This window comes from Lithobates pipiens, unplaced genomic scaffold (assembly GCF_037356315.1).
Source record: "Lithobates pipiens isolate NorthernLeopardFrog02 unplaced genomic scaffold, aLitPip1_a1.2 Scaffold_23, whole genome shotgun sequence".
Lineage (NCBI taxonomy): Eukaryota > Metazoa > Chordata > Amphibia > Anura > Ranidae > Lithobates > Lithobates pipiens.
The window spans coordinates 250,098,275-250,121,443 of NW_027507785.1; the positions used below are offsets into that span (position 1 = coordinate 250,098,275).

A 23,169-nucleotide genomic window follows, 5' to 3' on the forward strand; every position below is an offset into this window, starting at 1 on the left:
CTGAAATGAGGCGTAGCAGCTGGGCACACCAGAACAAATCGGTGCATAAAAGAATGCGACAGGATTCGAATTGGAGCGTAATAAGTGACAGAAATGATATCCCATGACAGAGACAAGATTCAACGCCTGGACTGATGGTAACAATAAAGAATCCGTCTCTGGAGCATGTACTGAAATGAGGCGTAGCAGCTGGGCACACCAGAACGAATCGGTGCATAAAGAATGCGACAGGATTCGAACTGGAGTGTAATAAGTGACAGAAATGATATCCCATGACAGAGACAGGATTCAACGACTGGACTGTAGGTTACAAAGAATCCGTCTCTGGAGCATGTACCGAAATGAGGCGTAGCAGCTGGGCACACCAAGACGAATCGGTGCATAAGAGAATGCGACAGGATTCGATTTGGAGCGTAATAAGTGACAGAAATGATATGCCATGACAAAGACAAAAATCAGGGATCGTGCGTGAACCTGCGAGTGATTCAGTCTCTGGAGCATGTACAGAAATGAGGCCAAACCCTGGGGGCACTCCAAAGCGAATCGGTGCACCAGAGGTGCAACAGGATTCGCGCCGGAGCGCGACTAGTGACAGAAATGATTCGAAATGGAAGAAATGACTGGGAGTGAAATGAATTGGAATGAGATCGAATGAAATACATAACATAACTGCATGAATGAAGGGATATTCGAATTGAAGCAGGGCAAGCGAAACGTGCGGACTGCTTGCCTTGTCGTAACAAGCAGTTGGCTGTGAGTCGAACGATTCGACCGATACTAATAGAAATGCTCGGGCAGTCGAACGGTTTCGAATGCCGTACCTGCGAATGAATCGCCTGACGTGGCGTAATCGAACGTGTCGAAAAAGTGATAACGACTGCATCGAAAGTAGAAAATAGCGACATGCGTACGAGGCCACAGAAAACATTCGATTTGAAAGCAGCGAGCGGCTCGTGAGTACAGGGAATGTTGACGGTACATCGAATACATGAATTGAAAAAGGGGGTGCCGAAGCCCTACCTGCGACAGCCAGCCCGACGTGCAACGACAAATTCGACGGGTACGGCGACACTCCGACGGCGAAACCGACGGACGCTGCTGAACGGGAAGACGAGCTGCCAAGACGGGGACGAAAAATGCGGGAACTGACGAACGGGCTCACTGCGTCTGGTCTGAATGGCCGGCGCTTGATACCTGACGTATCGGGTATCGCGCACCGGAACCGACGAGGAGGACAGGCGAATGGGCTGGTTATATATTCCACCGGGCTCCTCCCATAATTTCAGGCCAGCATACTGGCCTTTCTATATATATATATATATATATATATATATATATATATATACAGTGCCTTGCAAAGGTATTCACCCCCCTTGGCATATTTCGTTTTTTGTTGCCTCACAACCTGGAAATTAACATGGATTGTTTGAGGATTTGCATCATTTAATTTACAGAACATGCCCACAACTTTGAAGATGTTTTCTTTTATTGTGAAGCAAACAAATAGAACAAAATAACAGAAAAAGTCAATGTGAATAACTATTCACCCCCCTAAAGTCAATACTTTGTAGAGCCACCTTTTGCAGCTATGACTGCTCCAAGTCGCTTTGGATAAGACTCTATAAGCTTGCTACATCTTACCCCTGGGATTTTTGCCCATTCCTCCTTGCAAAACTGCTCCAGCTCCTTCAAGTTGGATGGTTTGTGCTTGTGAACAGCAATCTTTAAGTCTAATTATCTTTTGGATTGAGGTCTGGGCTTCGACTAGGCCATTCCAACACAATTACATGTTTTCCCCTTAAACCACTCAAGTGTTGCTTTAGCAGTGTGTTTGGGGTCATTGTCCTACTGGAAGGGGAATCTCCCCTAGCCTCAAATTACACACAGAGTGGTACAAGTTCTGCTCAAGAATATCCCTGTATTTAGTACCATCCGTCTTTCCCTCAACTCTGACCAGTTCCCTAGTCCTGACTGCTGAAAAACATTGGGGAAGTTGTTCTTTGGGTGATATGTGTTGGGTTTGCGCCAGACATAGCGTTTTCTTTGATGGCCAAAAAGTTACATTTTAGTCTCATCAGACCAGAGCACCTTTCTCCATACATTTTGGGAGTCTCCCACGTGTCTTTTCGCAAACTCAAAATGTGCCATTTTGTTTTTTGCTGAAAGTAATGACTTTCTTCTGGCACAAAGTCCAACTCTGTGGAGTGTATTGCTTATTGTAGTCCTATGTACAGATACACTAGTCTCTGCTGTGGAATGCTGCAGCTCCTCCAGGGTTACCTTAGGTCTCTGTGCTGCCTCTCTGATTAATGCCCTCCTTGCCCAGTCCATGAGTTTTAGTGTGCGCCCGTCTCTTGGCAGGTTTGCTCTTGTGCCATGTTCTTTCCATTTGGTTATGATAGATTTGATGGTGCTCCTAGGAATCATCAAAGATTTGGATATTTTTTTATAACCTATACCTGACTTGTACTTCTCAACAACATTGTCCCTTACTTGTTTGGAGAGTTCCTTGGTCTTCCTGGCAGTGTTTGGTTAGTGGTGCCTCTTGCTTAGGTGTTGCAGCCTACGGGACCTTTCAAAAGGGTGTGTATATGTAACGATAGATCATGTGACACTTAGATTGCACATAGGTGGACATCATTTCACTAATTCTGTGACTTCTGAAGGTAATTGGTTGAACTAGAGCTTTTTATAGGCTTTATAACAAAGGGGGTGACTGCATACGCACATGACAATTATCAGTTTTTGATTTCTGAAAAAGTTTTATGTATATATTTTTCTAATTTTACTTCACCAACTTAGACTATTGTGTTCTCATTCATCACATACAATTCCGATTAAAAAAAACATTGAAATGAGGCTGTAATGTAACAAAATAGGTAAAAAGCCAAGGGGGGGGGGGGGGGGGGGGGGTGAATACTTTTGCAAGGCACTGTACTGCTGCTAGAAAAAGTGCTAACCACTTAGCCACGGCGCTGCCCAAGAGGGTTTTTCTCCAAGAATAGGTGGAAGAACCCACTCCCCAAGTCAACTCCACACCCCAACTCCGCCCCCATTCCCACAATTCCTTGGGAAAGAAAAATGAACTGTTGCCTGATATAGAATGCCATATATATATATATATATATATATATATATATATATATATATATATATATATATATATATATATATATATATATATATATTATAAAGTGGGTATAAAACATATTTTGTTGCTGTTGCTGTTGCTGAAATTAAGACAGGCATAGTTTTTGTTTTATCCAGCTGTATTTACTCAGTGCAACTTATAAAATCCAAGTGAAAGATATAACACCAACAACAAAAATCAAGAACAGAATCACTGAGTTGGAAAAAGGATCACCCCCCCCCCCCCCCCCCCCATGTCAGTATTTTGTTGGGCCTCCTTTTGCTTAAATTAAAGCCTTTAGTCTGTCTCTACCAACTTTTCACATCTGGTGACCGTCTGTGGGCTGCAGTCTTGAAAGTCATGCCACAGATTTTCAATTGGGTTTAAGTCTGCACTCTGACCACTGACAACTTTCTGGTAGAGGCCAACAGATTTTACGCAAGAAATTGATGGTAATTTGCCCCATCCACTTTTCCTTTGATCTTGACAAGTGCTCCAGTCTCTGCTGCAGAAAAACACCCCCATAATAGGATTTTACCGCCTCCGTGTTTACTGTAGGAATGGTGTTATTTGGATGGTGCGCTGTACTGGATTTCTGCCAGCCTATCGTTTGGTGTTGAGGCCAAATAATTCAAGTTTAGTCTCATCTACCCTCCTTTTTTCCATGTGACCTCAGAATCTTCAAGATGTGTTTAAGGTGGTCAGATGACACTAAAATGTTATTATTTGGCCTCAACAACAAACAATTTGTCTGGCGGAAAGTCAATACAGCAGCCCACAAACGATCACCATCAAATTTAACTGAACTTGAGCAGTTCTGCAAAGAAGAGTGGACAAATATTGCAAAGTCTAGATGTGCAACGTTAGGAGAGACATATCCCAACAGACTAAGAGCCGGTTCACACTTGTGCGATGCCAGAAATTGCATGTAATTCGCAGCGCAGTGCTGTTCACATTACATGCGATGTCTGTGCAGTGCGATATCAGCCATACAGATAGTATGGCTGATGTCGCACCACATTTGGTCCAATCACGCACAGGACCCTTTTTCTGTTCGGACCAGAATCGGATCGCATTTGTGTTCACATATTTGCGATCCAATTCATGTCCGAACTGTCAGTTCGCAGTGTGATACGCAAGCTGAAATGGGGGTGTCGTTAACATATAATGACACTCCCCAGCAGTTCACATATAGCAGTGTGAACTGCCGTGCATGTCGGGTGCGATGCGGGAACCCACAGTGGATTTGCAGGGTTCTTGCATCGCACAAGTGTGAACCGGCACTGAAGGCTGTAAAGTAAAAGGTGGCCCGACAAAATACTGATATAAGGGGGTGATCCTTTTTTCCAACTCAGCGATTCTGTTTTTGAATTTTTGTTCCTGACATGTTGGTGCTATGAGTTTCACTAGAAAATGAGAGTAGGGGGAGCATACTAGCGCCCCCTACATATGGGAATAGGGACAAGGGAATTTCAGTTAGATTTTTTAACAGTAATTAATTGGTTACTTACCTGGTCACCTGATCAATCCTCCAGAATATTCTACAGTTACATCAGGTGACCCAACGAACCTATGAAAATAAACAGAAGGTTATAAAAGGAAAACGACCAACGAATTTCTTCAGAACGACGGTTGCAGCAGAAGAAAAAGGCGCCCCTACGTCGTTCTCTTACCTGCCTTGCATTCTTTGCTGCGTCAGCTAATGGAGAGGGCCTCTGCTCCGGATGGTGATGCCTGGATGAAGTTCTGTTTGTCTTCCGGCCCATCTACGGCTTCTTCACCTCCTTTGTCTACCCCTTTCCAGGCTGTAGTTCCAGGTCTTCCTCCTTCTTCATCCGCTCTGCCCTCCGCAGTTCTGATGCGATTATGCGATTCTGCTTGTCCTCAGGTCAGTCTTCAGCTTTTTCTCCGGCGTTGCCTCCTCCCTTCCATGCCATAATTCCGGGCCTTTCTCCTGTTTCCTCGGCTCTCCCCTCCGCCGTTCCGCCGCCATCTTTTTCAATTTCAGAGGATACAGTTGCTCAGCTGTCCTCTCTTCCTTCACAGTCCCTTCCTCCTATGGCTCCTCCTCCTGTGCATCAAATTATTCCCCCCTCCGGAAACTCAGAAGCTGGCTTCTTGGTTCCTCTGCCAATGAGTGATTCCTCCACTGCAGCGTCATCTGTTGCTAGGCAGACTTCGGAAAGCGATGCTGGAGCATGCGCAGTTGCCACTGGACGTCCACAGAGGAATAGACAGAGGCCGGTTCGCTGGATCGAATCCAGGTACCAGCCTGTGAAGAAGAAAGCAAAAGTTAAAGGTAACAATAATAGCTCCCAATTTCATTGTAATTCTTCTTTTAATAATGACTTTTATATGCATTCTTTGAGAGTAAATGAGCAAGTTGCTGAAGGGATGGAAAATGTTATTTCATCAGCTGTTCAGCTTACTAATAATTCATTCGCTGATAAAGATGATTTATTGCCGTCTGCTAATCTGATTGGTACTACACCTTTACCGAATAATTCTGTGCATAATGTTCCATCTCCTTCATTTTGCAATATATTGCCTTCTGTTTCTTTACCCTTACCTGATACTTTATCTGCTGTTTCTCATTCCACTCCTTCTGTTACAGAATCGCATAACTTATTAGCAAATTCTGCATCGCTTGCTGATGTACAGCCAGGAAGTTCTGCACAAGTTTCGTCTTTGACGACTGCATCTTCTCAGGCTGGTGTACAGCCTGGGGATAGAGGTGAGTCTGAACAATTACGTTCGTTGTTGTCTTCGTTTAATTCCTTTACGGATTATTTTAAGCGTTTCATTAACAATTTTTCGGTTAATTCTGACTCTTACCTATTTCAAATGTTATGCATTCAGAAGTTTTGCCTTCGGCGTTTTCTGCGCCGGCTATTACTCAGTTATCGGTTCCTTCAATCCCTGAGAGTTGCTTTAAAGAAGCATTGGTTTGCGAGTTGTCACCTCTTGGTTTTCATTTGTTAGCAACTGTTAAAGAGAAAATCTGGAAAGGTGATTATGTTGATATTCTTTCCCTTCTCCCTTCTTTTAAAGAGAACCGTTTAGAAAAGAAAGGATCTGAAGATGACAGACGCAAATCGGCTCCTCGTTCTTTTAATAACTGGCTTCAAGCCTTTTGCATTTTTGCGAGCGTTATGGGTGAAAAACACCCTGAATTGTGTTGTGGAATGTTTCAACATGTTGAGATTATTCTTGAAGCTTTTAAAAAAAAAAAAAAAAAAAATTTCTGGTCTTGCATGGTTCTATTATGATGAATCGTTCCGTCAAAAGTTGGCGATCCATAAAAATTAGAAATGGGGTTCCAAGGATGTTGGTTTGTGGCTCAATCTCTTGATTCCTAAGAAACAATTGCTTCCTTCTCCATCTTTGCAACCGGCTCCTTTCAGGAAAGGTCTCTGTTTCGGATTTAATGAAGGACAATGTAAATGGCCTAATTCTTGCCGTTACAAACACGAATGTGCCATATGTTCTGGTAATCACCCGTCTTTTAGTTGTTTTAAAAAATCGGCTACTAATGTCCCATCTAATGTGCGGGATAATTTTCGTACTGGCGGCAACTCCAGTGAAGCTAGTCATGAAAATCTTCCTTCTGTTAAGCGTTTTCAAGGGGTAGTTGCGGAAAAAATAAGTTAAGAAGTCCGCGAAGGCCGTGTGGCAGGGCCGTTTTCTTCCCCGCCCTTTATGAATTTTAGAGTGTCCCCTCTTGGTTTAATACATAAAAAAGATAAGGGTAGTTTTCGTTTGATACATCATCTTTCGTACCCTCTGGGCGCTTCGTTGAATGATAGTATCGATCCTCTTGATAGTTCTGTTACGTATTCTTCATTTGACGATGCGGTTTCTAGGATTCGTATGTTTGGTCAATCCGCTTTGCTAGCAAAGGCGGACATCAAGTCAGCTTTTCGTTTACTGCCTATTCATCGCTCTGCATACAGCTCCTTGGGTTTTTGCTTTGAGGGTGCGTTTTATTTCGATAAAAGCCTTCCGATGGGTTGTTCATTGTCTTGTAAATATTTTGAAGCTTTTGCTTCTTTCCTTGAATGGGCGGTTTCGTTTCAAGCTAATTCCACTAATATTATTCATTACTTGGACGATTTTTAATTTTTTGGTCCCGCTGATTCTTTACATTGTTTTTATTTGTTTAGTGAATTCCGTGTTTTATGTGCACGTTTTGGTATTCCCCGGGCGATGGAAAAGACTGTGTGGCCCACTACCTGTCTGGAATTTTTGGGGATTACTATTGATACTTTTTTGATGGAATGTCGCCTCCCTTCTGAAAAACTTGTTAAGTTGCGTCAGTTGGTTTCCTTGGTTGTATCTACACGAAAGGTCACAGTGAAAACGTTGCAATCTCTGTTGGGAATGCTTGCCTTCGCCACTCGCATAATTCCTATGGGTCGTGTTTTTTTCTAAAAGGCTCTACAAAGTCTTAGCGGATTATAAGTCGCCGTTTCATTTTGTTCGTCTCTCCTCTGAGCTGATCTCGGATCTATTGGTTTGGGATCGATTTTTATCTACCTATAATGGTTGTTCAATTTGGCAAGCCCCGTTTTGGGACTCTTCAGCTATTTCACTTTGTACTGATGCGGCTGGTTCGATTGGTTACGGCGCTTTTTGACAGGGTCACTGGTCTATGGCTTTTTGGCCTACTTCTTGGGTCGAGCAGGGTCTTACCAAAAATATAGTTTTGCTTGAAATTTTTCCTATTTTGGTGGCCCTTGATCTTTGGGGCGATCGACTTAGGAATTGTCGCATTCTCTTTCACTCTGATAACAAGGGCGTTGAATATGCAGTAAATTGTTTGACATCTAAATCGTTACCAGTGTTAGCAGTTTTGAGGAAGTTAGTTTTTTATTGTTTGAATTTCAATTTATGGATTAAGGTCAAGTATATTCCAGGTAATATTAATTTAATTGCTGATTCTTTGTCACGTTTTCAGCTCGATCGATTTCGCAGTTTGGTACCCGAAGCGGATCCAATTGGTTGTCCTTGCACGGAAGCGTTGTGGTCAGTGGTTTGCCCTCCGTAGTTTCGTCCATTTCCAATTCTTTGGCACCTTCCACGCGGGCGCAATACAACGCCGCGTGGTCACTTTGGTGTTCCTTTTTAAACTCTAAACTCGTTGATGTGAATCATTTTTCTGAAGCCTTGGTTTTAGCCTTTGTTGAATTTATGATGCTTCATTCTTATTCATATTCTCATATCGTTAAAATTTTAGCAGGCGTTTCCTTTTTTAATAAGATGGGAGGGTGGCCTCCTTGCACTCATTATTTTCAGTCGTTCAGGCTCTTAAAGGATATCGCAAGTTGCACTTCCGAGTTGATGATAGAGTTCCTATTACTTCGATCATTTTGCAACGTCTCTTGGTTGCGTCCTCTGTCATTTGTTTTTCGGATTATGAATCCATTCTTCTGCAAGTTTCCTTTTGCCTTTGTTTTTTTCGGTGCATTTCGCATTTCCGAATTGTTGCCTAAATCTTCTTCTGCTTCAGGAGGTTTGTTGTTGTCCGATGTTTTTATGAAGGAGGATCACGTAAAAATTTTATTACGCTTCAGCAAAACTGACCAGTTGGGGAAGGGTCGCTGGATTGTAATTCATAAAATGAGCGATTCCCCTCTTTGCGTCTTCTCTTTGTTGTCAAAATTTTTATTGTTACGTCCACTACACGGTAGCCTTCTTTTGGTACATGTTTCTGGCATCCCACTTACACAATACCAGTTCAGGGTTATTTTGAAAAAATGCCTGATATTTTTGGGATTGCAGCATTTGAAAACTACCACCCATTCCTTTCGCATCGGAGCGGCAACTGAAGCAGCTGCGCTGGGTTTTTCTTCCACTGAAATTAAAAGTTTGGGTGGTTGGCAGTCTAACTGTTTCAAATCTTATGTGAGACCTAATTTATGTTTTTCTGCTTTGTAGGGGCTCCTTGTGTGGTGTGGATAATCGGACATTCGTTCGTTTTCTGGGCTGAAACCAGAGCTTCATTGCGCTACTACGGCCTCAACCTAGGTCTTGATGATTCCTCCTATAAAGTACTTTGGTTTGGATGCAGAGGAATGTCGTGGTTTGAACTTCAGTTATCGATTTGTGCTCGGCTTTCTTCTCACCCTCAACCTTCTATTATTATTTTACATGTAGCTGGTAATGATTTAGGTTTTGTTAAAACTTTAGATCTGGTTGCGCAAATGAAAACAGATCTTACTCATCTTCACGATATTCTGCCATCGTCTGTTTTAGTTTTTTTTTTTTTTTCTGAAATTATCCCTCGGTTAAAATGGTTGGTTGATCCAACGCATTTCTTTTTGGAAAAAATTCGTAGACGTGTAAATAGATTTCTTGAGAAATTTATGCCTTTGATAAATGGACTGTCCTTCCGTCATGTCGATTTGGAGGGTGGTTTGCCTGGTTTATATCGTTCAGATCAGGTGCATTTATCTGCTATTGGCAATGATATTTTTCATTTGGATTTTATTGCTTGTATTGAATTGGCCGTGGCCCGGGTGGGGTGCCAGGCTCCTTGAGTTTAAGGAGCCTGGCGTGTGGTATAGTGTTTTGTTATTACTTTATGGGTTCGAGCTTTCAAAGCTGAACCTTTTTTGGTATTTTATAATCCAAAGATGATTATAAAGGTTATATCGTCAATGTGTGCATATTTTCAATGTTAAGTTGGCTAATATGTATATCGTCATGCCAATAAAATAAAGGGCCGCGGCCATTCATACCACAGATGTGAGTTATTAGCTTTATTTTATTTAAAGTCATTAAGAAATTAAATTTGTCCTCTAGTCCCATGAGAGTAGGGGGAGCATACTAGCGCCCCCTACATATGGGAATAGGGACAAGGGAATTTCAGTTAGATTTTTTAACAGTAATTAATTGGTTACTTACCTGGTCACCTGATCAATCCTCCAGAATATTCTACAGTTACATCAGGTGACCCAACGAACCTATGAAAATAAACAGAAGGTTATAAAAGGAAAACGACCAACGAATTTCTTCAGAACGACGGTTGCAGCAGAAGAAAAAGGCGCCCGCCCTCCCCTCCCAATGTCGCGGTCCTCCCCTTCCCTCCCCCGTTTTTACTTGGTAGCCATCTTTTATTTTTCATTGTTGGTATAGTGTTTTGTTATTACTTTATGGGTTCGAGCTTTCAAAGCTGAACCTTTTTTGGTATTTTATAATCCAAAGATGATTATAAAGGTTATATCGTCAATGTGTGCATATTTTCAATGTTAAGTTGGCTAATATGTATATCGTCATGCCAATAAAATAAAGGGCCGCGGCCATTCATACCACAGATGTGAGTTATTAGCTTTATTTTATTTAAAGTCATTAAGAAATTAAATTTGTCCTCTAGTCCCATAAAACTGGATATAACAAAAACTCTGTCTTAATTTCAGGCTGCAAAGCAACAAAATTTTATTATTTTAAAGGTAAAGATTATTTTCTATGCCTAATGTATATATACTTACTGTCTTTATTTTTTTAATTCCCATGACACTGGTGTAACAGATGTCATTATAGGGGAACAATAGAGCAGGAAGGAAGAGGGGGGAGTCACTCATTCAGTTCAATAGCACAAACATAATGTTGTATATAGAACTCTGTAAATTATAGCCTAAGGCTCGGTTCACACAGGAGGCGGCACGACGCGGCACGACTTGCCGCGCCGCGACCTGACAAGTCGCCCCCGTTCTGTACTACGGAACCGTTCTAAGAGGAGCGACTCAAGTCGCTCCGACTTAGAAAAAAGGTTCCTGTACTACTTTTGGCATGACTTCGGGCGACTTGCATTGACTTCTATACAGAAGTCATTTTGCAAGTCGCCGCTGAGGTCTCGGCAGGTCACGACGCTGCAAGTCGTGCCGCGTCGTGCCGCCTCCTGTGTGAACCGAGCCTAACTGCAGCCACGTTTTTTGTTTACATAACGTGAGAAAGATGATTTCCCCACACTTCCTGTTCTTGTGATGCCTGCACAACAGAGGGCAGCAGTTGTCAGCAGAACAGGCAGCCGCAGACAGCAAAAAATAAATAAAAAAATGCAGACATTTTTAACCTTCCTCACTCTTCACAAGAAAGAAAAATGTGTGCCTCTTCTGCAGAAATTTCCCTTCACTTCCTGTCCTGACAGAGCACATCTACTAAATGAAAATAAAAAGTTTTCATTGAAGTTGGGCTATAAAGGTAGCCTGCTAAGTGTGTTAAAAGGAGTATAGAGATCTACCTGCTGGTTTGAGATTTAAAAATAAAATGCAATATTTAATTCTCCCAGTTCTGAGTATTCCTCCTTTCCCTGTTGTGACTCCCATGTTTTTTTGCAACTAATTATTGTATACTTTAATTGTTTAGAAGTCTTCAGGCAAGTCACATGACACAAACAACAGTAATAAGATCTTAAAATGCGCCACCAACAACACACAGTACCACAGAGTTAGTCAATAAAAATAGATTGACTATTGGATATTGAGATATATGGCAGCCACTATGACAAGAAAGACATTTAAAACAATAATATATATATATATATATATATATATATATATATATATATATATATATATATATATATATATATATATATAATATAATACAATACAACACCCTTCTAACTCAGGAATGCACTTTGCCAGTAAACTATCCTCCGGCACAAAATTAATTAGCTGATTGGACTATAAGATTTACTTTGAGTTGACCTTTTGTTTCATTAGATCTTTAAAGAATTACCAAATCATGTCAAATTCATTTGAATTCATTCGTTATATTTCTTTCGTATTCGTTGTTATTCGTTATTTTTTTTTTATTTTTATTTTTTTTTTTTCCATTCAAAATTTTTATTAGGAAAAGAGAATGGTTACAATAACAGGGCACGTAACGTGCGTGCAAAAACAGTACAGTCCAACACGTTATACATATTTGAACATAGTACAATTGATCTGCGTCTGAGTATGACGTATTTCCATGCTGAAATTCCGATGCAGAACCTACTCACAACATGGGAAGGTTAAACCTCCCGCTATCATGTAATAAACATCTCTTGCCATTCCTTCCCAACAGCTGTCGTAATGCGTTTAACAGGTCACATTGGAACGGTCTAATTAAGGGAACGTCTGTATTAGTCTAAGAAATAAAGTAGGGTGTTATTCGTTATTTTTTTATTCGGGCATTCGGATGCATCCGAATGTCCGAAAGATGCAAAATTTGGCCGAATTTCGATTTGTTACGAAACGGATTGCAGAAGCCTAAGTAATAACACTCATATACAAACCCACAGTGATAGGATGTAGAGAGAGTCAATTAATAGTCCATGAGCAGTGTGATAATCCAACACTTCGTTGCTGAGCTCCAGCTGTCACCACACCATGTGAGTAAACGTGGCATCGCTTCCTCAATCAGGTGTACACTCACCAGCTAATATTGTCTCGCTCTGGCGTTTTGGCAAATACAGAAACCATCCCTCAGGGTTAAAACGACATCCCATTAAATAGAAGTCCAAAGATAGCTGTAATATGTGATGGAAATTAGCTCTAAATAGTGTGATACCGTATATAAAATGTTATTAAAACATAGCATTACATCACCAGCCTAACGGCAGTGCACTTACCAGAAGGCAATATGAGTCTCACTCTCGCATTGGTATTGTGTACAATGCCAGAGATATCATGTCGCGGAGAGCATAACAAATATTTCAAATTGTGCTGGACCTACTCGTCAAAACACTTGGAACCTCACTTCTGGCGGTACATGATCGTCACTTCTGGTTGCTGTACAGCCACGTCTATACCGACTTCATCTTGGGATTTGAAATATACCAATGTGAGAGTCGTATTGCCTTCTGGTAAGTGCACTACTATTAGGCTGGTGATGAAAATGCTATGTTTTACTAAAATTTTATATATGGTATCCCACTATTTGGAGCCTATTTCCTCCACATATTATAGCTATCTTTGGACTTCTATCTGATAGGATGTCGTTTTAACCCTGAGGGGTTTTATATTAGTTTTTTAACCCTGAGGGGTTTCATATTAGTGTTATTACTATCTGTAGCACTACTATTTACCTTCCTTATATATATATATATATATATATATATATATATATATATATATAGGTATGTCACATGACACACAGGGTCCTTTTTCTATTCACTTCCTCTCTGGTGTTGGCCAGTCCTCAATTTTACAGAGTAGCACCGATTTGAAAAGGTTATTGTGGCTCTTAACTTCATTGCATGTGAGTGCAAGGCCCTGTGGTAATATCCCCATAATGCTCTGCACTCCCAGGGCATCATTCAACTTGGAAAACTGAAGACACCTAGTGGCCAAAAGAATTGGGAGGGATTGTGCTATAAAAGAGGTGAGTAATGCAGCCAAGGCGTTTATCTAAAATTGTTTTGTAACCTTTTCGGGTACCATTTAAAAAAGTTAGCCTTAAGTTGGGCTTTAAATATTGCCTAAATAATTGCACTCTATCTCCCATGTTCTATGAACAAAGACTGTCACATACTAAGTGAGATAATGCCATACATCACATAATATAGTCTATGTCAGTAACAAAAAACATTTAAATAAATAATGCCAATAAAATTACTCCTTTTTATCCATTAAGGTTTGCAACATCTAAAAATAATTTTCGAAGAACAGATTATGTGACGTACATTGAAGATCTTGCTTCAGATATTGGTGTAATGCCAAATATATTGAAACTGCTCCTAACAGATCCTGTTTTGGCTGCTAAGCTTGTCTTTGGAACCTTCAATTCTTACCATTTTCGTCTAAGTGGCCCAGCGAAGTGGGATGGAGCTCGAGAAGCCATTCTTACCCAGTGGGACCGAATTGAAAAGCCACTAAGCACACGAGTGCCGAAGAGGAATTCTAAATCTCCCCTGACTTCATTTATGCTATTGTTTTTTTGCTTTGTGACTCTTTTTGCAGCTTTTTGGCTAAAAGACTGAAATGCATTACCACTGCTGCTTCCTCAGGAAGCATGTGCACTCTAATGGTTTTAGCTCAATTTTATTTTAAGAAAACACATACTCATTAAGCACACCAATTCTGACAGAAACTTAAAGTGGTTATAACCCTAAAAAAAATGTTCTTGTCCCTTTAAGGAATGAGATATAGCACAGTGCTTTTGCCATGACAATTATCCCTTTCTATGTTGTACAATACCTGGTGGATCCTGCCTGTTCCTGTGTACCCCTGTTTAAACTGACCATGTTTATCATGGCTGCTGATCCATGATAGCGTGGTCAGATTACATGCCTCTGTCATCCAGCTCTTTCCTCAGTGTCTCTGCATCTCCCCCATCCCTCTCTGCCTAACATTTCCGTAGTCTTGTGGTTAGCCAACCACTATTCCCTGGCAGAGTGAGAGAGGAATAACTGCCTATTCCCCTGAAGTCCCTCTGCTCTGGAGTGAGAGCAGACTGAACCATGTGACCGCACAGAAGAGCTCCTATCTAAAGGTGCTTAGAGAATATTTTGAAAAAAAAAACAGACTCCCATTACTATTGCCACATACGAGAATGGATAATAGGAGTAGATTTTACAACCACTTTAACTGAACTAAGGCAATCCTCTGGTTTAAAAAGCATGACCAGTGTAAATAAGATGTCTCGCCCTTTACCCAGACTGCTGCCCAATCTACTCCAAGAACCCCCTTTATAACTTAACTTAAAATGACGATGCCACACTTTAATTGGAGTATAAACCGGCCACAGCAGCCATTTATTCACAAATATATAAATTAACATTATAACCAACAACAAACCCAAACTTCAGTATCTCCCCCTGGTGGTCTTTGAAGGCACTTCCCCAATGAACTTATTACCATACTAGGCCTATGGCCGTGATAACCAGCCCAAAGACTACTCTTAACCGCAGTGTCACCATACCATTTCAGTTAACCCGCGTTAACTGTACACCAAAAAGGGGGGGAGCCTATACCACCTCGGTGTCCCCCGATATTTCCATCTCCATGGGTCAGTTACCAACCCAGAAAGACCACCACTACCGCCACTCCACTGCTGCCATAACAAAGTCCTCACCCAGCACCTACAAATAAATAATTATTAGATGAACGCATAACGTAGGGAGGGCAGATGGGAATCTTCATACCTCAGTCACTAGCTGCTTCTGCTTAGCCCGGGAAAAAAACCCTCCCCCTTAAATAAACTATACCCCTCCCATCCATGACTCACTGACCACTGCCCCAAGCATTTCCAATTTAACCCCTGCCTGTCCCTTATTACACTGTCATGCAGGCCTTCTGACAGCTCCCTTGCAGTCCACCTGCTCCCAGGCCTTTCTATACCAATGTTTCACTCAATGCTCACCTCATGTATAAATAACTCAGACCATAGTAGAATAATGACAGGGATACAATATAAAATAGCTCTACTTACTCATAATCATGAATACATTTGTATAGTTCAAAGATTCAGCTGAAAAATTGCAAAAATAAGGTATGAGTGAAATACACTGTCACTGCTCCAGCTGGGGGCAAAATGACAAGTAGATGGCCTTGCAAAAAAAAAAAAAAACACTTTGTGGGTGGCATACTCAATCCCACAGCATTGCTTCTGAACCATTTGAATAAGTCTGCCTATCTTGCTCAATTTAACAACATTGTGCCTACAGACTCCCGTGATGAAAAACAGCGCTGTGTGGCACTATGCCACTGGCATTTGAAGTAGCCTCCATGTGATTGGAGCAGAGATCAGTGTTCACTAAATGAAAGCCCAGCCCCCACACAGTTAGTAACACACCCCTAGGAACACTTAACCCCTACACTGCCACTCACTGGTTAACCCCTTCACTGCCAGTGTCATTTACACAGGAATCACTGCGATTATATAGCAGTGATTGCTGTATAACTGACAATGGTCCCAAAAATGTGTCAAAAATGTCTGATGTGCCTGCCGCAATATCGCAGTCACAATACAAATCGCTGATCGCCGCCATTACTAGTAAAAAAAATAATAATAAACAATTATTAATAAAAATGCCATAAAACTATCCCTATTTTGTAAACGCTATAACTTTTGCGCAAACCAATCAATAATCGCATATTGCGATTTTTTTTACCAAAAATATGTAGAAGAATACGTATCGGCCTAAACTGAGGGAAAAAAACGTTTTTTTATATATTTTTGGGGGATATTTATTATGACAAAAAGTAAAAATAATGCATTTTTTTCAAAATTGTCGCTCTATTTTTGTTTATAGCGCAAAAAATAAAAACCGCAGGGGTGATCAAATACCACCAAAAGAAAGCTCTATTTGTGGGAAAAGAAGGACGTCAATTTTGTTTAGGAGCCACGTTGCACGACCGCGCAATTGTCAGTTAAAGGGACGCAGTGCCGAATCGCAAAAAGTGGTCTGGTCTTTGACTAGCAAAATGGTCCGGTCTGTAAGTGGTTAAAAAAGACCAAATAAAATAAAAATAAAAAAACAAAACCGTTTTATATTTTGTTAATAAATGTTGCAAACAGGTAATTTTTCTCCTTCATTGATGTACGTTGATGAGGCTACACTGATGGTCACTGATAAGCTGCACTGATGGGTACTGATAGGCTGCATTGATGGGCACTGATGAGGTGGCACTGGTGGGCACTGATAGGTAGCATTAGTGGGCACAGAGGTGGCACCAATGGATGTCACTGATGGGTGGCACTGAAGGGCACTAATAGGTGATGCTGATAGCTGCCACTGATGGATAGCAGTGATGGGCACTCATGGGTGGCAGTGATGGGCACTGATTGGCACTGGTAGGTGACACTGATAGGCAGCACTGCTAGGTGGCACTAATGAGGCACTGATTGGCACCACTGGTGGGCATTGATAGGTGGCACTCATGGGCATTGATAGGTGGCACTGATTGCTGGCACTTATATATTGGCAGGCGGTATTGGTGGGCACATATGAGGCGGCTTCGCCTCTTCCTGTTTGGGACCGATATCCCTTCAACAGAAGCTGGTGATCAGCTTTTTTTCTCCTCACGTCAGCATGAGAAGAAAAAAAAACGATTAACGATCTTCTGTTTACATTATGTGATCAGCTGTTATTGGCTGACAGCTGATCACCTGGTAAGGGGTTGGGATCTCTGATCTGTGATCACCCGAGTCTCATTGAGTCATCGGGGTCTTCAGGGGTCTTCAGGGGGGAGTGAAAAGGGGAGGACATCTATTGAGGGCCTCCCGGCAAAGCAGATCTGCGCTGTAGCCATTATTTGGCTATAGGGCAGATCTGAAGGGGTTCATTTAAAAAAAATTGGACTTTGAAATCAAGGTTTCTTCTTTTTTCACTGGTTGGTTGATTGTTTATCACTTCTTCTGGTTTTTCACAATGATTTGGAAGTTTATATGGTGATATGTGTCAGATTGCGCAATTCCTTTATATATAAATATTGCTGTCTTTATCAGATAATTTATGGATTGCCCTACAAAGATATTTAATAACTGATGTTCCCAGGGGACCAGCTTGAATTGTTATTTTAGTATTTTAATTAAAATGTTAGTAAATCTAGATTATAAAAAAACTCTCATGACATGCTATATAACAGTATTCATACTGACAAAGCCACTAAAGCATTTATTTTGTGTAGAGTGAAATAGCCCTGGTTGATCCTGCCTTAAGTTGTCCCTTTCAGTTCCCCTCTAAGCTCTTAACCACTTCAGCCCAGGAAGATTTTACCCCCTTCTTGACCAGAGCACTTTTTACAATTTAGCACTGTGTCGTTTTAAGTGACAATTGTGCGGACGTGCAAATTAAATTTGCCCGTTTTTTCCCGCACAAATAAAGCTTTCTTTTGGTGGTATTTGATCACCTCTGTGGTTTTTATTGTTTGCACTCTAAACAAAAAAAGACTGACAAATTTGAACAAAAAACATCTTTTTTTTACTTTATGCTATAATAAATATCCACAAAAATATATATAAAAAAAATGAATTTCTTCCTCAGTTTATGATATATATTCCTCTACATATTTTTGTTTAAAAAAAAATCGCCTAAAAAAAAAAGTGTATATTGATTGGTTTGTGCAAAAGTTATAACGTCTGCAAAATAGGGGATAGATTTATGGCATTTTTGTTATTACATTTTTTTTATTTAGCGATAGCGGTGATCTGCGATTTTTATCGAGACTGCGACATTGCGGCAGACACATCTGACACTTTTGACACTATTTTGGGACTATTGACATTTAAACAGCGATCAGAGCTAATAATAGCCACTGATTACTATATTATACCCCTTTCACACCAAGGCGTTTTGCAGGCGCTATAGCATTAGAAATAGTGCCTGCAATCCGCCCTAAAGAAGCTGCACCATTGTGTGTAGTGTGAAAGCCCCGAGGGCTTTCACACTACAGCGGTGCACTGGCAGGACGTCAGAAAAAAGTCCTGCCAGCTGCTTCTTTGGAGCGGTGAAGGAGCGGTGTGTTTACCGCTCCTCCACCGCTGTTCCCCATTGAAATCATTGCGGCGTATTGCCGGAGGTTTTAACCCTTTCGTGGCCGCTAGTGGGGGGTAAAAGCGCCCGCTAGCGGCCGAAATGCGCCGCAAATCCGCTGCAAATCTAGCGGTAAAACGCCGCTAAAAATAGCAGGGTTTTACCGCCGACTCAATGGGCGGTGTGGTGTGAAAGGGGTCTAAATGTCACTGGCAGGGAAGGAGTTAAACAATAGGGGGTGATCAAGGGGTTATGTGTATTCCCTCAGCATGTTCTAACTGTAGGGGGGATGGGCTACCACTGACATGACAGAGATCGATGTTCCTGATAACAGGGAAAGTAGATCTCTGTCATGTTACTAGACAGAACAGGGAAATGCCTTGTTTCCTGTTCTGCCTCTCCTCGCCGTAATCGCGGGCCGCCGGCAGACATCAAGTCCACAGGACCCATGGGAACACTCCCACAGCACGCGTGGTCCGGCTATCCTGCTTTTGTGGAAACAGGTACAGGTATGTCAGTTTGCGCAGGCGTGCTATTCTGCCGTTGGGTGGTATCTAATACACTGATTGATTACATTCACTAAGAAACTCACAAAAATGCTTATTTTTAATATTAATCAGTATTAAATATATCTAATGCAATCGCTAATTACTTGTAAAGTAGGAAACACAATTAAAACTTGTGTCAATCTTCTTTGGCTCCCCCCTACACCATATTATTGCACAAAAATACACATATGATGTTCAATAAAGATTTACTGAAAGCTGTAAAATGGTTATTTGTTATTTTTAACCCTTTCATGACTAAGCCTATTTCTGACATTTGGTGTTTATATCCCTTGTGACAGTAGTATGTGGTGACAGGTACTCTTTATGGAGGGAGCTGGGGTCTAAAAGACCTCCAATCCCTCCTTTGCACTTCAAAGTATTCAGATCACTGAAAACGGTGTATCTGAATAATGTATATTTTTTTAAATCCAGCGCATTTGGCAGCCGAGTAAACAGGAAGTGACGTTGTGACGTCGCTTCCGTGTTTACATCCAGGAGACTGGAACAAAGCCTTTTCCGGCTTCATTCCAGTCTGTCACTAGCTGCTGGAAGCAGCAGATCTTCGATCGGGCATCCCGGTGGGACGGAAGGCCCGGGAAGAGTGGCGGGACACGGCGGGAAGGGGGGCAACGTCCCCTCCCACTCCTCCAGGATAACAATCGAGCAGCTTTTAGCCACATCAGTTGTTATCCCTGGAAAGCCAAATGCCCGCTCTAAACAACGGTACTGGGTTGATACCTACAGCTGCAGGCATTATCCCGGTATAACCCCCAAAAGCCGAGTACGCACATCTGCGTACGCTTGACGGGAAGGGGCTATTCTAATTAGCATTGCTCTTTTTAAACTGTTCTTTTTTTTTGTCATATGCCTGACACAGCACCAATCAGGGTTGTACAGACACAGACTTGTACTGTAGAAAGCATACATCAGCAAAATAATGGAAGCCCCTCCCAAAGATCTTTACCTGCAGATGCCAAAGAACAGGGAAAGATCATGCGAAAGGTCATCCAGCACTGCAGGAATAGAAAAAACAATATACAGACTTGTGATATGCAATTAACATTTCTCTGTTTAGTATCATTTTAATATATTGTGAAAGTGCTCAATAATGTGATAATATGGAAATCATATTATATATATACATGCACTTGCTTTAAAACAATAAAATTATATTATTATATATTATGTGTTTTATTATATTTTTATAATAATTTATAATAATAATAATATAATATAATAATATTTATATATTATAATTAATTATAATATAATATAATATAATATATTTTATATATATATATATATATATATATATATATATGTATATATATATGTATATGTATATATATATATATATATATATATATATATATATATATATATATATATATATATATATATATATATATATATAATATTATTTATATATAATAATAATAATAATATAATTTATTTATTATATTAAATGTATTAAATATGTACCATATTTATCGGCGTATAACACGCACATTTTCCCCTCGAAAATAGGGGGCAAATCAATCACGGGTGCGTGTTATAATTCACTGAGCCATCATCTCCTGTTTACTCGGCTCTCACTCGGCTCTCACGTTATACACACAGTCCCGCCTCTGCCACTGGCATTGGTTCAGTGTTCTGTCTAAAACAGGAGCTGGTCCAATGCCAATGGTGGAGGCAGGTTGTATGTATGACTGCCGACTGAGAGCCGAGTGAGAGTCGAATAAACAGGAGATGATTTCCTGCACTTTTCAGGCTGCATTGATGAGTGATGATGAGGTTGCAGATGAGCATTGAGGCTACAATTGGGCATTAATCAGGCTGCATTGATGGGAGATGGGCTGCAGATGGGCATTGATCAGGCTGCATTGAGGCTGCAAATGGGCATTGATCAAACTGCATGGATGGGAGATGGGGAGGCTGCAGATGGGCACAAATCAGGCTGCATTGATGGGCACTGACCCTTATTTTAATTCAAAGTTGTTTCAGGAAAAAAAGTATTTTTTAAATAAACTTCCCTCTTGAAATGAAGGTGCGTGTTATACACCGATAAATATGGTATTCATTATTCTAATGAAGAGGCAATTTTTAATGTTTTTTATTTAAAAAAATCATTGGTATCCACAAAATTTTCAGAATACTTTTCAACAAAAGGGCAGACAGTACAATTACAATACAATTTAATACAGTAGGAATCAGAATCCAAGACATACAAAAGATAATTAATAACTGTGGGCGATGGGCTGATGGAGAAAATAAATGTACTGTTGTTAGGTGGGGGGATAGGCTTCTCTAAAGAGATGTTTTCAGGGATCGTCTAAAAGTGGACAGAGTAGAAAATAGGCTGACAGATTGGGGTAGAGAATTCTAGAGGATGGGAGAGGCTCTGGAGAAGTCTTGGAGGCAAGCATGGGATGAGGTGACAAGGGAGTTAGAGAGCAAAAGAGAGATAGCAGTGATTGTTTCGCACTGCCAACATCCAGGTAGACAGATACAAAAAGAAAATGATTCCCCTTGGGGTAGGACTTTAATGGCACTCAAATAGTAGTCAAAAATTGGATAAAGATAATCATTTATTTATTAAGAAAATACAAAGGTAAAAACATGAATCATGGAGTGTACATATCAACCATAACTGATTTCACAAGTAGTTGAAATAGATGGCAGCGAGTTGAATCCTTCACCCGATGTGTATCAGAGTCTGCAAGAGATAATCCTTCCTCAGGGGTAGACAGGATATAAAGACTTTATAAGGTAAGTACAAACAATCAAATGCCTATACATGTCATTAGCAAATTATGTTGTATTCCAAAAATCTGTTAAATAGACAACTTACAATTGCAACCATCAGATGCTTATAGCGCACTCCATAAGATTAAAAATAACATCAAAGATAACACAATGGCCACAGGAGACCGCCATCGCCTTTTGGAGACCCAGTATGGAAAATAATGCAGTATAAAGCCCAAAACTCTTCACTACTTATGGGACATGAAAAGCGACCAACTGAGGCCCATGAAAAAGATCCTATAATGAAGAAAAAAGTTATGACAAAAATAAAGAGACACAATGTATGTAAAAAGTATATTGTGTAAATGCTTGCCTAAATATATAAAGGTCTATAAGGGAGCTAGAGAGCAGGAGATCTTGGGAGGAATGAAGAGAACGTTTTGGTTGGTATTTTGAGACTAGATTAGTGATGGATGTAGCTGGGGACAGAGTTAGGGATGGCTTTATAAGTTATTGTTAGTATCTTGAATTTAATTTGTTGGGTGAGTGGTGGCCAGAGGAGGGATTGGCAGAGACGGATAGCAGACACTGAATGGTTTGTAAGGTGGATGAGTCTGGAAGCAGCATTCATGATGGACTTTAGGGGGGGATAGCCTATGTGAGGGTAAGCTAATGAGAAGGAGTTGCAGTAGTTGAGGTGAGAGATGACCAGTGATTGAATTAGAAGCTTTGTGGTGTCATTGGTTAGGAAGGAGTACATCTTGGAGGTGTTGCAGAGCTTGAGGCGGCAAGCTTTGGATAGTGATTGGATGCGGGGCCAAAAGGATAGTTCAGAGTCCAGGATTACAACAAAGACCATGGCATGGGGGGACAGGTTGATAGTTGAGCCATTGATTTTGACAGAGAAATCAGGGGGAGAGGAATGTGGCAGAGGAAATATTATAAGCTCAGTTTTGGACAGAGTGAGTTCGAGGAAATGGTGTGACATCCAGGCTGATATGTCTGTTAGTAAATTGAGAGATTTACCTGTCATCGGGGTAGAAATGGTATTGAAAGCCATGGGAGGCAATCAACTGACCCAGGGAGGAGGTGTAGATTGAGAATAGGAGAGATCCAAGAACAGAATCTTGGGGGACCCTGACAGAAAACGGAAGAGGAGAAAAATAAGTAGAGTTGTGAGTGACACTGAAGGTGTACTGGGAGATGTGGTAGGATGAGAACCAGTGAAGAGTACATTCATGGAGACCAAAGGAGTGGAGTTCTTTGAGGAGGATGGGGTG

General features: G+C 40.8%; 2 protein-coding genes across 4 annotated transcripts in view; both read left to right on the forward strand.

Moving 5' to 3' along the window:
* LOC143928251 (dimethylaniline monooxygenase [N-oxide-forming] 2-like) overlaps positions 1 to 19,368 on the forward strand; it is a 156,739-nt gene extending 137,371 nt beyond the window's left edge. For all 3 annotated transcript variants that reach the window (XM_077453014.1, XM_077453013.1, XM_077453012.1), the window contains one exon: positions 13,754 to 19,368. In XM_077453014.1, coding sequence (XP_077309140.1) covers positions 13,754 to 14,099 — 346 coding nt within the window. In that variant the 3' untranslated portion in view covers positions 14,100 to 19,368. The remainder of the gene's footprint in view (positions 1 to 13,753) is intronic.
* LOC143926781 (uncharacterized) lies at positions 4,229 to 9,669 on the forward strand. Its single transcript, XM_077450827.1, has 2 exons — positions 4,229 to 5,864; positions 9,068 to 9,669. The coding sequence occupies exons 1-2, from the start codon at positions 4,997 to 4,999 to the stop codon at positions 9,667 to 9,669; spliced, it is 1,470 nt and encodes a 489-aa protein (XP_077306953.1). The 5' UTR covers positions 4,229 to 4,996.
* Positions 19,369 to 23,169: the final 3,801 nt, after the last annotated feature.

What these genes read in the sequence shown, in the direction of transcription:
- LOC143926781 (XM_077450827.1), top strand. Translation starts at nt 4,997, where the DNA reads ATGCGATTCTGCTTGTCCTCAGGTCAGTCTTCAGCTTTTTCTCCGGCG. An exon ending in TGTACAGCCTGGGGATAGAG is followed by an intron (nt 5,865 to 9,067) that starts GTGAGTCTGAAC and finishes TCTGCTTTGTAG; the next exon opens with GGGCTCCTTGTGTGGTGTGG.